The following is a 15,858-nucleotide window of genomic DNA, read 5'->3' as shown; positions in this document are numbered from 1 at the left end:
TGATCTTGAGCTTCTCTCTCATCTCCATTGGAAATGGCATGTGAACTGCTTGTTCCAAACCCGGAGGAGCAAAGGTAATTTATGTCAGCAGAGCTGTGTCAAAACTGCTCTGATCAAAAGCTGACAGCGCTCCGCACCTGGGCAGGCAGTTACAGTGAAGGGAAGCAAAGCTTACCTAGTGCTCTGGCCTGGGTGGACTGGACTCCAGGCAAATCTCAGAGGAGTTAGCCCCCTCACCCCTGGTGGTCTGATGCCCCTATACACCAGTTTATGCCCAGGGAGGGAGCTTGGGCAGACCCAGAGTGTCAGAGTCAGCGCCAATCTCCAGGGACAGTGTAGCCCAGACAGACCCTACGATGTCACGTGGAGGGGAGTGTGGGAATGGGGCGGCAGGAGAGGATGCTGTTCTCAAAAATCCTTAAGGTCCCCTTCTAGGTTTATCTGTCTACCACCAGGAGGCACAGCATAGAAATGACAACCCTAGACTCCTGGGGTTGGGGGGAGTAAGGTGTTTCCAGATTGGTCCTGACTGCCACCATTGGTGGGCCTCTCATAATTGGCTAGCTGGACAGTGAAGCCCATTGCCACTCTGGCTTTATTCAAGGGCACCTCCACAAACACTCACACCCCTTGACTGACTGTGTCCAGGAACGATGTCTCTCCAGGGATTGACCTGAGTGTAAACTGTCCCAGCAGGGAGCTGAGTCTCCTGTCGACCTGAAGCCGTGCCTAGTTCTCCTAGGAGTGAGATGGATAGCCCCTGCTCTGGGAAGGGGATGGGGCCATGCCCAGCTGCCCAGCTCTCTGGGTGCTGAAGTGAGGTGCACCCCAGAGCTGCTCAGCTTTCCCCCGGGGGCTGACCCAGTGGCTGAGCTAGCATCCCAGGCATCCTCAGGCTAAATGACGAGACTGTGTGGGTCAGGGGATGGGGGCTGGGGTTCCCGGGGGCTTGGGGCAGCCATGCCAAAGAAGGCAAGGAGGGGAGCCATGTATAAAACCTGGGCCTGGGGCTGAACAGCTACCTGCACGCCCTGGCCCTGCTGTTTGGAAGGGCATGCCACCTGCCACCCAACTATTCGACCCACGTCCTGAAGTTGAGCCCTCACAGGGGCTAGATCCTCAGGTCAGCCTAGACACTCTCACATAGGGGGATGTTCTGAACCTACAGGGAAAAGGCTAAAATTCGGAATCTCTGTGTCAGCCTAGACCTCTTTGTTTCCTGCTCCCCAGATGTCCAAAGCAGCTCCCGCCAGAAAACCAGCAGCTGTGTTCAGCTCCGCTGCAGCCCCTCCCCCTGGAAGTACGCTGGATATCAACGACCCCCAGGTTCAGAAAGCAGCCATTGGCATCCAGGCCTCTTACCAGGACCACAGGTAAGGGGGAGCTCTGGAGAACCGCTGGAGGAAGGGAGCTGGAGCTGTAGAACGCTCACGACTGCATTTGGGGGATGGGGGTAGACTGAACACTGTATTTGGGGGGTGGGGGAAGACTGAAGCTGAAGCTGAGACTCCAATACTTTGGCCACCTGATGTGAAGACCTGACTCATTGGAAAAGACCCTGATGCTGGGAAAGATTGAAGGTGGGAGGAGATAGATGGATGGTTGGATGGCATCACCAACTCGATGGACAGGAGTTTGAGTAAGCTCCAGGAGTTGGTGATGGACAGGGAAGCCTGGCGTGCTGCAGTCCATGGGGTCGCAAAGAGTCAGACACGACTGAGTGACTGAACTGATACTGACTGAGCACAGTGTCATGTACCTGTAGGGTCACTGGACTGAGAGGAGAGCAGTTTCTGAGGGGTGGAGGGGTGGCTGCCGGAGTAGACAATTTTACTAACAATTCAGGAGCGACTGCCTTCCCTATGCACCCCCACACGTTGAAGGGTCTAGTGTGCTGAGGAGAAGGCAATGACAACCCGCTCCAGTACTCTTACCTGGAAAATCCCATGGACGGAGGAGCCTGGTGGGCTGCAGTCCATGGGGTCGCTGAGTCAGACACGACTGAGCGACTTCACTTTCACTTTTCACTTTCACACATTGGAGAAGGAAATGGCAACCCACTCCAGTGTTCTTGCCTGGAGAATCCCAGGGACGGGGGAGCCTGGTGGGCTGCCGTCTGTGGGGTCGCACAGAGTCGGACACGACTGAAGCGACTTAGCAGCAGCAGCAGCAGCATTGCTGAGGTGGGTGGGGGGGGAGCAAGGGATGCTGTACGGATGGACAGGGCTGCAGGCGGGCCCGGGGCCGTGTCATGAGAGCTTGCAGCCCTGACCTGGACTGTGCGGGTAGGTCCCGGAAGGAGCTGTGCGAGAAGCAGCAGCCGAGAGTGCTGGAGCCGCTGAGGGACGTGGTGCTGCTGATGGAGGGCAGCGCGGCGAAGCTGATTCGCCGCGTTTCGGCTTCCCCTGACCTATTCATCCGCTGGGGCAAGGACTGCCAGGAGCTGCGCGACGGGCCCAAATGTCGTTATGCCTTCAAGGACCCTGACGTAGAGGCACTGGTGGTGAGCGATGGCCAGCTGGCAGATCTGAGCCAGTACAGCATCAACGTAACCAACCCCTTTGGCCAGTGCTCCGACTCGCGCGCATCCTTGTGGAAGGTACTACGCGCCCTGGGGGCAGTGTCACCGCTCGGAGCAGCACCAGCTGGCGGGCGCCCACAGCCTGGTCTGGCTGCGCTTATCGTTGGGCCTCCCCGAGTCCGCATGGGGATGTGGCCCAGCCCCCGCACAGCCTGAGCTGCAGACCAGGGCGCAGCGCCGGCCGCGCGCCTATTCCTTCCCTACCCCCAGAATTCCATCCCATCCAGCCTAAGAAGTCCGCTAAGGGCTTCAGTCACGCTATTCCAGGGCCCCAAGGTCACTGCGAGCCAGAAGCAGAGGCAGGGTTAGAGCCCTGGTCTTCTGGCTCTCAGCCCAGGGCAATTTCCGAGGCACAGCTAGATGTGCGAACATTTCCAGATTTTCAGCCCTAGAATCTCTGTTGATCCTTCTTCATTAACCTCTGCGAAGGGCGGGATTAGTCCCGCTTGACAGTTGAGGAGATGATGCCCCAGCGAGGTTAAAGACCTGCCCAACGGGTATTAGCTGGGGAGGTGATGCCCTGCCTGCTTCATCTCTAGGTCCTTTACTGGGTGGCAGTCCCTCTCCCTTCCTCTAGTTCCAGCGAAGATTCAGAAGGGACCGGATAACAGTAAGGCGCGCAAAGGCGCCAAGGTAACGCTGATTGCCGAGATCCTGGGTGAGCCTGCGCCCGACGTGGGCTGGGCCAAGAACAGGGAAGACATCGAAGAAGACCACAGGTGAGGGCGGGGACTTGCGCAAGGACAGCACCTGGAGCGGGAGCTTGGGCGGGGCGGGGTCCAGAAACTGGCGAGAGTGGGACGGGGGCGGGGAACTGGGCGGCGAAGAATGGAGCTCAGTACCCCGGGCGGAACCCGCGTAAACTGACCCCAGGCCCTGCCCTCCCCTTCTTCCCACCTAGAATGTTCTTTGAGATAGGCAGTACCACCACGACGCTGACTATCCTCCAGGCCACACCTGAGGACAGCGGCAAGTACGAGGTCTACGTGGAGAACACCTCGATGGACCATCCATCGCTCGCGAGGATGTGGCCTGAAAGGAACCCTCAGACCCGTCGCCCTGGCCGGAGCCCCGGGTGGGTGGGTCAGACAACCCTCCTTCATCTTGCTTAATAAAGCTGCTCTCTGACCCTCGGCGTCTATTCTGTTCTTTTGAGACGCCATTTCCCCTGCACTTGCACCCACACTTATTCCAGATCAACACACCAAGGCCACAGAAAGTTGGGATCAGAATGTTTGGAGGGTGCCTAGTCCAGTGGTTCATTTTGCAGACAGTGAATCTGAGATATGACTTCTCTCACGGTCAAAAAGTTCCTGGACTACGAAGTCTATCACTCGTCTTCTCTTCGTTTGCATAGCTCAAGTCCCACCTTCTCCTGTGGGATTTGCACCCTGGCCCCTTCCATCTCAAGGCTGGCCACACTCCCTCAGGTCTCTAGCCTCGCTCTTCCCTGGCACCTAGCTCTCTGCTTTGGCTGATACCTCTGGGCCCTTTCCCAGACAGCTCAGGTTCTAATCTTAAATTCCAATCTCAGTTTCTCAGGCTCCATTCTTCTAATTTGGATCCGCCCCACTAGATTCCTTGGCTACGCCCGCGTGCTCTCCCATAAATCTCACCTCCGGGCTCTTGGTTAGAGAGCAAGAGGATAGTTAAGAACTACAATTCCCGGCAGACTCTGCGAAAGAGTTCTCGCGAGTTGCGAGAAGACACGTGCGCGGAAGAAGCAAGCAGTAGCGGGCGACAGATCTGGAGAAAGGGGACTAGTGGTAAAGGGAGCTGATGGAGGGGCGCCGAAAGGGTTAGAGGGCAGAGGTCTGTAGACCGAGAGCGGCTCGGAGGGCTCGACTGGGTCTCCGTCCTAACGCTGTTGTGTTGGTGCCACAATCTCTGGCTGCGCGAGGCTAGGATTTGTTCGAGTCAGTTGTGGGATTCAGAGGGTCAACAATCAGTTCTCCGAATCCAGAGATTCAGTACTTGTCAGTATCGGTGCTCAGGGCTTGGTAGGTTCGGTGTTTGGGACGCTAAAGGAATCTGTCTTTTGATTCAGGGTTCATCACCTAGAGGTTAGTTTTAGGATTCAGGTTCAGCTTATATAGGTTTATTTTAAATTGGATTTGGGATGCATTATATACGCATCATTGTTAGTTCAGTACTTGGGAGCCATTCTTAGGATTGTAGTTAGATATTTGGGACTCAGGGTCTGAGGTTCAATATTCAGGGTTCACTGTTGGGGTACAGAGCTTACGATCTAGAGTTAGGATGCAACAATTGGGAATTGATGGGTTTGGAGTTTAGGTTTCTTGAGGTTTGAGATCTGAGAAGGGTGTCTCTTGCTGAGTTTATGAGTTGGCTGAATCTGTGGCCAGAGGTGGAAGACTGTTAGGGGTCAAATTGTGGGGTGTGAATTTCAGAATTTGGGTGAATTCATTGTGGGGTTTGAAGGCCAGCTGGAGTCTGGGCTGGGATTTGAGTTGTGTGAAATATATGAGGTGTTGTGTGCCAGGCAGGTGCATATTGAACTTTGGATTTACATCCTTGGAGAGGGTTAAGTGTTGCTATTTGGGGTTTGGGGCCTCCTTGGGGTATGAGTCAGGTTCCTGGGTGGGGGTGTGAGATCTGAGCCTGACTTCTCTGTTGGGATTTGAGGTTTAGGTAGCAGTCGCCATCATGCTCAAAGCTGTGATCCTGATTGGAGGCCCTCAAAAGGGTGAGGAGCCAGGGGAATGAGGGGAGGAGGTTGGGCTGAAGTGGTTGACTGGGTGGGCGCAGAGGGAGGCAGGAAGCTGAAATGTGCTTCTTTATTCTCTCCCAGGGACTCGCTTCAGGCCTTTGTCATTTGAGGTGCCCAAACCCCTGTTTCCTGTGGCGGGGGTGCCTATGATCCAGCACCATATTGAGGCTTGTGCCCAGGTAACCCCATAGGCTCCCCTCTCCCACTTCACTTCCTGCTCATCTCCTTCATGCCATATTTCCCCCTTTTCCAACCATGACCTTCCCACAAGGCATAACTTCAGGGACCACCATTTACAAATGAAAATGTGGATGTTGCCCCCTGGAGTTGTTCTATACAGCTGCCCTCCTGTCTTCCCCTAACCTAGTCTCTCATCTGGCCTTGTGCTCAGATTCCGCTCCTATTTTTAAAGCATGGAATGTGAGATCAGGCAAAAATCTTAGAGACAATTTAATGCTGTAGCTGGGGGAACCTTAATGATAGCAAAGCACAGAACTCATACCTTTGCTCACTGAGGAGCTAGTTTATTGCTTTTGGTATTGAAGCAGGCAGGGTTTTATTTGAATCTAGTTTCTACCTGCTGTAAGGACATGAGCAAATTTCCCAGTCTTTCTGAGCCTTAGTTTCCTTATCTGTAAAAATGGAGATGATTAGACCTGCTTTGTGAGGTGGCAAAGCTTGCAGTCGTGTTTGTAAAGTGCCTTAGTATAGTATAGGCGCTTGATAAATTATATCCTCATCTCAGGCTTAGATTAACAGATGATATATATGGGGGGGATGAATGGGTTATTCTTTAACACAGCTTGGTAGGCAAAATCTTCCCTAGGGTGAGCCCCAATTCAGATGTGAGAGGGCAGGGGATAATAGAATAATAAAAGATGAAAACATCAGGGACTGAGGCTTTCTCCAAACTTCCTCATTGTCCAGAGGAGGAAACAGGCCAGAGTGGTAAAGTGAGTGCCCAGGGGCCTCACAACTGAGAAGGAAACTGTGGTCTCCAGACTTCGCAGCCAGCACCCGGGATTTCTCCCCGTTTTCATTCTTTCCTATCAGATATTTTTTTCTTCCAGCCTCTTCCTTTATCCCCAGGTCCCTGGGATGCAGGAAATTCTGCTCATTGGCTTCTACCAGCCTGACGAGCCCCTTGCCCGGTTCCTGGAAGCTGCCCAGCAGGAGTTTGGCCTCCCCATCAGGTGTCTGTGCACACGGGTGGTGTTGGGCTGGGGGCAGTGCCCTGACCTTCCAGTTCTCGGGAGTGGAGTCCATCTGCTGGGCTTCACCCTCACACACCAGGAGGATTCTTATTGGGGCATCTGTGAATCCCTGAGTTTATTGAGTGTCTCTGTGGATCTCAGGAAGGTGTACCTCTGGGAGCAGGAGGAGTCAGGTACCCAGGCTCCTCTTATCTGTCTCTTCTGATCTCATTGAGCTAGCCCTGGGGTCCCTGGGGACAGGTACCTGCAGGAATTTGCCCCCCTGGGCACAGGGGGCGGTCTCTACCATTTCCGGGACCAGATCCTGGCTGGAGGCCCTGAAGCCTTCTTCGTGCTCAATGCTGACGTCTGCTCCGACTTCCCTTTGAGCGCCATGTTGGATGTCCACAGACACCAGCCACACCCTTTCTTGCTCCTTGGCACCACGGTGAGGGGGCCCCGGGGGGCTGGAAGGTGCCGAGGGAGTGTGATCCAGAAATGTTTCTGGAATGCAGGGTGTTGGGGAGGCAGCCCAGGGGGTTGGACTGGAAACAGGCATCAGGAGGGAGGTGTGCCAGAAACCCCAGGAGCAGTGGAGGTGGCGATGGAGATCCCAAGCCCTTTGGCTGCTCAGCCACAGGGAGCGGGTGAGGGGGTGGCAGCAGCTGTCAGTTCTCACCCTTGCTGAAGCCCTGTCTGCGTGGAGGTGCGTGCCAGGCGCTATAGGAGAGGGAAAGAAAGACAGAGGAAACAGACCCTGCTGCTCTGGAGCTCACAGGTCACTGTCTCGGTGTGTCTGTCTTTCAGGCTAACAGGACACAGTCCCTCAACTATGGCTGCATTGTAGAGAATCCGCAGACACATGAGGTGAGAACAGAAGGGGCTGGCTGGGTGCTTGCTCTGGGAATGAGAAGATGGTGATGAGTGAATGAGGCATGAGATGGGAGATGGGCGTGGGAGGAGGGAGTGAAGGGCCTGTGTGTGTCATCATTCCCCAACCACTTCGCCTCTGGAAAGGCTGCACCACTTTGGGGTGGGCCCCACTCTTGTCAAACAGGTGGGGCATGTCCTTGGTCGTTCCTCTTGTATCCCTTCTAGGGAGATTGCAAGAGTGAAGGCGTCACAGTAGATAAATGATTAGGATGCTATGAGAGCACTAAAAGAGGCCCAACCCAGCCTTGCCTGGCTGGGGGAGGGGAGGGCTACCTGGAGAAGATCTGTTTAGATGAAGGAGACAAGAAGGCATTGCATGTAGAGGGACTGGCATGTGCAAAGGCCCGGAGGCAGGAAACCACATGCGTCTCCAGAATTACGGAAGTCAGAGCATAATCAGCAAGACGGAGAGTCTCTGTCCTTGTTTGTGAAGCTCCCTGAGCCTGACTTTCACGCACCCCTTTTTTTTGTTCCAGCTTTAGTATTAAAAATACATGTACACACATACATGCATGCATAAATTTTATTTTGAAGTTTTGAGCTAGGCGCTAGCTAGGTGTAAGAGAAGTAGAGCTGAAGGACAATCCCTGTTTCTAAGGATCTCAGACTAGTGGGAAACCCAGCCGTCACAAATGATACAAGTGCTGTGTGAGGTGTGGCCAGAGGTCAGGGCTGCCCGGATCTGAGAAGCCAGCTCTGGGGCAGAGTAGACTCACAGTGGGTTTTGAAAGCCTAGTTTTTCAGATGAAGAGACGGGAAGGGGCATTCCTGGAGCAGGTATGCGATAGCATGGAGTTGTGTTCCAGGAACTCTGGGAGGTGGGGGGAGAAAGGCATGTGGTTCAGACTTACCTTGAAGGTGAAGGCCAGTAGCCGGGGGCAGTCTGTGTTGCAGGAGGACCACTCTGGCAGCAGCGAGGACCTGGAGCTCAGGGGGTCTTAGAGGTGGTGGCAGTGGCCTCTCCTCCCCTAACCCCAGCCTACTGTGTCCTCAGGTCCTGCACTATGTGGAGAAGCCCAGCACGTTCGTCAGTGACATCATCAACTGCGGCATCTACCTCTTTTCCCCGGAAGCCCTGAAACCCCTCCGGGATGTCTTCCAGAGAAATCAGCAGGATGGGCAACTGTGAGGCAGGCCCCATGACCCTGTGACTCCCCCCGCCGCCTCCCCCCAGTCAGTGCAGGCTCCACATCCACCCGCTCACCTTCCGTGTCCTTCTTGTCTCCACTTGTCATCTCCAGCCGAGCCTCCCCATCCCTCCCTTCCTAACCTCATTCTGTCCCTCTTCCTTATCCATCTCCGTTCCTCTCTGTCACTGCCTGCCCACTCCCCTTCTGGTCCATTTCTCTCAAGCCCTGAGTGTCCCAGAGATGCCTTTCCGCACAGACGGCAACACACACACATGGGTGCACACAGGCTTGTGTCTGCACGCGCACGTGTACACCCGTACTCTCAGGCCCAGGCTCCCCCTGGCGCACACCTCGAGCCCTGCCCTAGAGCCCTGCTCACCGTCAGCCGCAGCCCGGGTCGTCCTAGGTTGGGCCTGCTCCTTCTGTGGTTCCTTGCCTTCGCTCCCTCCTCCCCGGCCCATCTCCCGTCTCCTGCCTCATTCACGCATCGCCGTCTTCTCACCCCCACCCATCTCTCTGCTTTTCTCTCCATCTCTCCTGGCCTCTCTTTCTGCTGAGCTGGCATCTCCACCATCTCTCTCCCCCTCTTTTCTGTGACTGTCTCTGCCCTCACCAGCTGCCTTCCTCTGGGGTGAGTCTGTCTGTGCTTCATTCCATCTAGTTGAGAGGGAGGGTGGATGGCGGGGAGAGTGGGAAAAGGGGGGGAGAACCTAGGTCTGGTCGAACTCCCTCTGGATGTAGGGCAGGATGGGCAGCAGGTCTGTGCCTGGGGACACAGCAACTCGGGGGGTGCGGGTGGGGAGAGGGGGTGATGTGTGTGAGGATGATGGGAGAGCTTCCTGAGATGTGAGCATCCCTCTGGAGCAGATCTGACCAGACCTGGAGAGGTGGTGGGGTTCACTCTGATCCCTGTCCCCAGGAGATTGTGTTGGCCCCCAGTCGGGCTCAGCTGGGGAACTGACATCAGCATCCCTCCCTCTGTGCCAGGGAGGACTCTTCAGGCCTATGGCCTGGGGCAGGTACCATCCGCCTGGAGCAGGACGTGTTCTCCGCCCTGGCCGGGCAGGGCCAGATCTATGTGCACCTCACTGACGGGATCTGGAGCCAGATCAAGTCCGCAGGGTATGGGAGCGGCCTCTGATGGGGTGGTTGGGTCATCTGAGACTTTGGGGCAGTGGGTGCAGGCCCTGCTGGCCCCTGAGCCCCCGTTCCACTTTCTGGCCCCCAGCTCAGCCCTCTATGCCTCCCGCCTCTATCTGAGCCAGTACCAGCTCACTCACCCAGAACGCCTAGCCACGCACACGCCAGGGGGTCCACGGATTCGAGGTACCCATCTTGCCCCAATCCCTAACCTTTGCTCCCCAGCCCATCCCCCCTCCCCTCTGAGCTGTGCCTCCTGGTCACAGATCCAGAGGTGAAGTCTCAGCCCCACACTCCCTGAACCAGGTGTGGTTTAGGGGCATTTGCCCCCAGTCCTTTCTTCTGCTTCTAGGAAATGTTTACATCCACCCGACGGCTAAGGTGGCCCCGTCAGCGGTGGTAAGCAGTGGCCCTGCCCAGAGGAAGGGAGGAAGGGAGGTGGCCATCAGGATGGGTGGGGCAGTACAGATTCTCCCGAGCTCAGGGTGGGGTCTCTCCTTCGTGCACGGTTTGTAGGGTGGCCTCAAGCAGGTCTCTTTCCCTTTATCTGTTCTGCGAGGGAACTGGATTTGGGGCCCTCCAAGGCCTATGGTTGTGCTTTTTTCCACAGCTGGGCCCCAACGTCTCCATCGGGGAGGGGGTAACCATAGGCGAGGGCGTGCGGCTCCGAGAGAGCATCGTCCTCCACGGAGCCACACTGCAGGTAGGCACCCAGGACCACGCTGCCCCCATGGCGCCCCCAGAGACCAAGCGGAGGGGTGCACCCCATGGGCTCTGCATCTGGCCTCTCACTCCTTTCATGCTGTTTGTCAGGAGCACACGTGTGTTCTGCACAGCATCGTGGGCTGGGGGAGCACCGTGGGGCGCTGGGCCCGTGTGGAGGGTACCCCCAATGACCCCAATCCCAACGACCCCCGAGCCCACATGGACAGTGAGAGCCTGTTCAAGGATGGGAAGCTGCTGCCCGCCATCACTATCCTAGGTATGCTTTCCGGGGCGCTAGGCTGCGAGAAACTTCCCGAGGTGATGGCCATGCCCGGTGGGAGCATTTGTGTGCTTGTGTGTCTGTGTGTGTGTATTTCTTGAGCAAACATTTACCCAGTGTCTGCTGTGTGTCAGGTCCTGTGTGAGTCACAGGGGGCACAGATGGGCAGGGAGGGGTCCCCCCCAACCCCCAGAGGGCGGTGGCCCCCAGCTCATTGCCCCTCCCCTCCCCTCCCCACGGCTTCCCCCTGGTGCCCTGGTCCACACTGCAGGCTGCCGCGTCCGGATCCCTGCTGAGGTGCTCATCCTGAACTCGATTGTTCTGCCACACAAGGAGCTGAGCCGCAGCTTCACCAACCAGATCATCCTCTGAGGGGGCCTGCCGGAAGGCCCCCCTGAACTCCGATCTGCTCCTCTGAGGCTCCTGCCTGCCTGCGTGGCCAGCCTCTGTCCAGGCAGGCTCTTCACACACGCACTTGCGGGGAGCAACGTGGGTGGTCGGAGGACTCGTGGCCTCCCTCTCCACTCCCTAATAAACCCGGGTGAACCCTGGAGCCAGCACGGACTCCGCTTGTGCCTGGGCTGGGGGTGATGGTGGAAGGGGGGCAGCTGAGTCAGGCCCCCCCACATTAGCATTTAAATTGGAGTCGTTGCTGCGGGTTCATGAATAATGAATCTGGAGCCCTGGTAAATTTCCCCCTCCTACTGCCTCAGCCTCTCTGCCGCTCTGGAGGAAGGCCCTCCAGGCTCCTAGCCCGCAGGCCCTGCCTTCACCCCAATGCTGCCTCGCTGTTCCCCTTCACTGGGCCTGGCTCAGGCTCCGGAGTGTAAGGGTTCCAAAGGGAAGGGGGAGGGATTTTGGTTGGCCAGTGGGGTGCAGGCGGCTGGCATGGGGATTGGGCCTGGGAGCCCAGGGCCCAAGGTTGGATCACCTGGTGTCAGGTCTCTTTGGTTCCTGCCCAGTCCCGGCCTGCTTTCCGCTTTGCCAGCTCCATCTGCTCCCAGCTTGGCTTTTGGTGGGATGGGGGGATTCTCCCCCGCCCGAGGCCGCGTCTCTTGTCTTCTAGTCCCTGGCAGGCAGGATGGGCCAGAGCTGCTGCCTTTCTCTCCAGAAGCACAGTGGGAGCTACTCCATTCTGGTAGGGGAGGAGCCCTGGCCACCTCCCACACCCTGGCTCTGCCCTCTTTGGCCGGTGGGTGGGTAGGTGGAGGGTCCTCAGTCTTCCTTCCACATTCCTGGAGCCCCAGAGAAACCCAGCTCTCTCTGGTGTTCACCCGTGACCCCCGTGTGCCCCTCCTGGTGCCCCCCCCTTTCCCCAGCTGTGGGTGCAGAGCTTAGTTGCCAGATGAGCTGGTAATGATCGTAATCTGCTAATTGAGAGGAATCTAATTACCCGAAGAGACTGGGGGGGGGCAGGGCGTGGGTGGGAGGGAGGAGGGGGTCCTGGCAGCCGGCAGGGGTGGCAGGCAGCAGGGTGCCAGGGCCTTTATCAAAGCCCAGGATTTCAGAGCTTCAGAGCTGGGCACTTAGAAAGATGTGCTTTGTCGGGAGCTGGGCTGAGGCTGACCTGGGGATTGGGCTAGGTGGGACCTTCCGGCCCCTGGAGGCCCCTGCAGGCCAAGTCAGAGCACCTGTGAAACAACCCAGGGGTTTCAGCACTCCTGATCTACAATACAGTCTGCCTTGACTCAGCCTCTTGCCTCCTTCCCACTCCTGGTCCCTCCAGTCTCTTGCCTCCAGCCCGGACCTTCTGTCGCCTCTGCGTGGGGTCCGCAGGGGGCTGCAGATGGCTCCTCTAGGCTGGGGTCAGCCCCTGAGGGAAGGGCTGGGAGAGGGGTGGGCCACGGGGCCAGGGCCCAGGTCCCTTCCTCTCCTCCCCCCAGTCCTGACCCTTCTGTTCCGAGTGGTTGGCAGAGGCCATGGCAGCTTCATCATAAATATGATAATTTAATTATTTTCTCAGCAAAACACCGTGAAATCCAATAAGTCTGTGTCAGGCCCTAGCCCCCAGGAACCCCCTCCTGGGCCCAGTGGGGGTGGGGGCAGGGGCAGGGTCAGTGTTAAAAGTGGAGGGGGCTAGTGAAGCTGAGGTCTCTGTGGTGTGCCCCCAACCCCCACCCCCCTGCCCCAGGCAGAGCAGGTCACTTTTGTCTGTGTGCTTGGGTGGAGAGGGACGTCTAAGGAGAGAAGTTCCATTGCTCTCCACCCTCTTCAAGCACAGTCTGTCTGGGAGGGGCCTAGTCCCCCTCCACCCCTAAGGGAACATCCCAGGACCCAGCACGTGGGAGTGTCTGGCCTCCTGAGGGGAGAGTGCTGGGGTCCCCCTTCACTACCTCCAGGACCTCACTGGCCCTGTAGGGGTAGGACGGTGCTGACCCCTGGGGAAAACGGAGGCAACTGGGGTGGGAAGTATGGGATGGGGGGAGGGATGCGGGGGAGGGGGTGCGCTCCTGCCATTAGCGCTTTTTTTTTTTTCTTCAGTTTCCATAAAAAGATTATTCTGTAAAATCAGCGAGGGGGAGCGAGCTGGGGGCCTGGGCGGGGGGCGGGGGGGACGGGTCCCTGGCACCAAGCTGGATGGGGTGACAGGAGAGCTGGGGATGGGGACTGAAGGGACTGAGCGTGGAGAGAAATTTGGATGGGCTTCAGGAGCCAGCCTGGGGGAAGAGGCCGAGCCAAGAACACAGATTGGGGGGAGGCTGGCCAGGGTGGGGTGTGGCGGGGACCGGGCCTCCTTCCCACCCCCGTCTCCATCCCCTCCCCCTGGCACTTAGCAGCCATTATCGGGGGAGCAGATTGCAGCCCCTCCCCCTCTCCGGGAAGCCGGCACAGCTGGGGCCCCGCCACATCTGCCGCATCAGCACGGAGCACAGCTGGGTGTGCCCAGAGCCGCGCTCTCCAAAACACGACGTGGGGGTGGGGGGGCCAGGGAGAGCCCAGACCCCCTGAGACAGACACACTGACACCTCTGCCAACAGACACAGACTCCTGGAGGCGAAGCTACACCCACCGCCACACAGGCTCCCTCGTGCGCAGAGACGGGAGAACTGACAAACATGCAATTACTCTGCCCCGCCCGCCGCCCTCGCCCCTTCCGCCTACTCCTCCCCTTCCTTCCCTCCAGGCTCCCCTCCGCCGACCGGGCCACCTCGGAACCGCCCTCGGCCCTCGTACATAGGGATCAGGGATTTCTCCCTCCCCAGGCACCCTTCAGGAAGGTTTGCAGAACAGGTGGGTTGCGGGTGGTAAGGGGCATCGAGTCTGAGGCTTGAGCTGAGGGAAGCCACTGCCCCTCTCCGTGCCCACGCCCCGACCCACAGAGAAATCCCCCCGGAACACTGGTCCTTGCACCCTGGACGTGAGTGGGGGTCTCCATCCCCCAGTGGGCTGGCGGGGCACACTTGATTGTGGTCAAGGTCCCTGTGACACGGTTTCCACCGGCCGCCTCAAGGAGGCGCTGCGTGTCCTGTCCAAGTTCTAATCAGCTCGCAGGCTCCCAGGGCCGGTCCCTGCCACCCGCCTCCCCGGCAGTCTCCAGTAGCCTCCCACTCCCAAGGAATGCCCCTCTCCGCTCAGCTCTGCTACCCCGACGGGCGCAGCGTACGGGGGCTCCATCAGTGACGGAAAAGTCCCCCACCTCGCAGAGATGAGCAGGAGGACTCCGTCCCCTCCGCACTCCTCAACCGGGCGACGACCACGTCTGGCCTCTGGCTAAATCCTGCCCCCTCGCAGCCCTCGTTTCCCCGCACTCATCTTCTCGGCCCCGGGGTCCGGCCCTCAGCCCTCTCCTCCCCGCCTCCCCCCACCCCGCCCCCGCCCCGGCTCGGGCCCCTCGGAGCTTTAATCCCTCCCGCTGCCGTACCGCCTTATCTGCTCCCAGCAGCTTTCACTGCTGCAAAGCCCTCTCCCCCCTCCTTCCCTGGATCTTCTTCCCCCTCCTTCCGCGTCCTCTCTTCTCTCTGACCACCCCCCACCCCCGGCCTGCCTCTGCCTCTCGGGCCCCTACGATGACTCCTGGCTGCCCCCAGATACGAACGCCAGTGCCCTTGGCCCGCTCTCCAGCCTCAGCTCCGAGGTCGCCAGCTGCCTACCCGGCCCCACATTGGCCTCTCCCCACCCCGGCCCTCCCCTGACAGGCTCCACAGACTTGGTCAGCTTCTGACCAGCCGAGATTTTGCATTTTTCTTCCCTCCCTTCGCTGTCCCCCGCCCCTTGTTCCTCCAACAGCCCCCTCGATCTCAGACGTGGTCCCCATCAACCCACCCCCGTCACCCACTGCCCCCGCTGCCTCGGCCTGGGCAGGACCCCAAACCGGATGCGGGGCTGTCGGTGCCAGCCACAGGAAAGGGGTCCAGAGTACTGGCCCGGCCCTCGGACAGAGCCGGGGGTACCCGGTGCTGGAGGCCGGTGGGGGCAGGGCCCGGCGGCGGGGCGCTAACCCTCTTCAGTTGCCTCAGATCACGTCCGGACCTCCCCACCCCCTTCGCTGGGACTCTCATTAACCGCTTCTCCTGCCTCGTCCGCGGCATAAATAACCCAGATAAATCAGCCGCCGTCCGCCCCCCGCCCCTCGGCCCCCGCACAACCCGTTTGTCACCGCTGCTCGCTCACCAGCCAGGACTGGCCCAGGCCCGGCCTCCGCCCCCCGATCCGTGTCCCTTTCCCACCCACGTCTGTCCCACACTGGCCGGTGCCCTGGGTCCCCAGCAGAGCCAGGCCTGGGACAGGTATCAGCTGGGCTGGGCAGGGTGGCAGGGGGGTGTACTCTGGCAGCTGAGGGTAGCTGGGGCCTGGCTCTAGGACCATTCTGTATAGGAGTTTGGGGGTCATGTCATTTACGAGTGGGGTCACCCAGGCTGGGAGCGTGAGACCCACGAAGGGGACGGCAAGGGGCAAATGCAGCTTAACTTGGGGGGTCCCGGTGGGGAGAAGAGGCAACCCAAGGCCTGGGGGCGCAGGGCTAGATAGCTAGGAACCCCCAAGCTGGATCCTGAGAGGCCTCCAGGTCTACCTTCTGGAGCACTTTGCCCAGATAAAACCTCCATGCCACCTACCAGGGGCTCTGAGTCAGAACCCTCTGGCCCTCCCTCACCTATCCGCCCCCCACATTCCCACGCCCTGCTTGGTCAGGCCGTACAGATGCTAATCTGATCACTGCCTCAGTC

General features: G+C 58.6%; 2 protein-coding genes across 5 annotated transcripts; both read left to right on the top strand.

Annotated features, from left to right (window-relative positions):
- The first annotated feature begins 1,230 nt into the window (after nucleotides 1-1,230).
- On the top strand, nucleotides 1,231-3,704 carry SPEGNB (SPEG neighbor). Its single transcript, XM_055398791.2, is given in 5 exon segments — nucleotides 1,231-1,373; nucleotides 2,290-2,576; nucleotides 2,579-2,599; nucleotides 3,159-3,300; nucleotides 3,483-3,704. Coding segments are annotated over 5 exon segments (804 nt in total). The 3' UTR covers nucleotides 3,694-3,704.
- A 564-nt stretch (nucleotides 3,705-4,268) lies between these two features.
- GMPPA (GDP-mannose pyrophosphorylase A) lies at nucleotides 4,269-11,251 on the top strand. 4 transcript variants are annotated; one of them, XM_055398370.2, is made up of 13 exons: nucleotides 4,269-4,347; nucleotides 5,228-5,288; nucleotides 5,394-5,491; nucleotides 6,402-6,505; nucleotides 6,767-6,953; nucleotides 7,313-7,372; nucleotides 8,433-8,563; nucleotides 9,556-9,690; nucleotides 9,797-9,894; nucleotides 10,061-10,107; nucleotides 10,319-10,411; nucleotides 10,522-10,690; nucleotides 10,965-11,251. In XM_055398370.2, exons 2-13 carry the CDS (start codon nucleotides 5,249-5,251, stop codon nucleotides 11,063-11,065), a joined length of 1,263 nt encoding a protein of 420 aa, XP_055254345.2. In that variant the 5' UTR covers nucleotides 4,269-4,347; nucleotides 5,228-5,248; the 3' UTR covers nucleotides 11,066-11,251. The 4 variants fall into 4 exon arrangements, with proteins under 4 accessions (XP_055254345.2, XP_055254346.2, XP_088701506.1 ...); XM_055398371.2 differs by having other exon boundaries at nucleotides 4,296-4,581; XM_088845380.1 differs by having other exon boundaries at nucleotides 4,296-4,644.
- The last annotated feature ends 4,607 nt before the right edge of the window (nucleotides 11,252-15,858 follow it).

Source organism: Moschus berezovskii, chromosome 2, assembly GCF_049115385.1.
Source record: "Moschus berezovskii isolate FMDL1 chromosome 2, NW_MosBer_1.0, whole genome shotgun sequence".
Taxonomy (NCBI): domain Eukaryota; kingdom Metazoa; phylum Chordata; class Mammalia; order Artiodactyla; family Moschidae; genus Moschus; species Moschus berezovskii.
This window is presented reverse-complemented; position numbering and strand designations above follow the sequence as displayed.

Coding starts and splice junctions, on each gene's coding strand:
- GMPPA (XM_055398370.2), top strand. CDS start 5,249: ATGCTCAAAGCTGTGATCCTGATTGGAGGCCCTCAAAAGG. Junction 5,492..6,401: donor ATATTGAGGCTTGTGCCCAG/GTAACCCCATAG, acceptor CTTTATCCCCAG/GTCCCTGGGATGCAGGAAAT. Junction 10,412..10,521: donor TCCACGGAGCCACACTGCAG/GTAGGCACCCAG, acceptor GCTGTTTGTCAG/GAGCACACGTGTGTTCTGCA.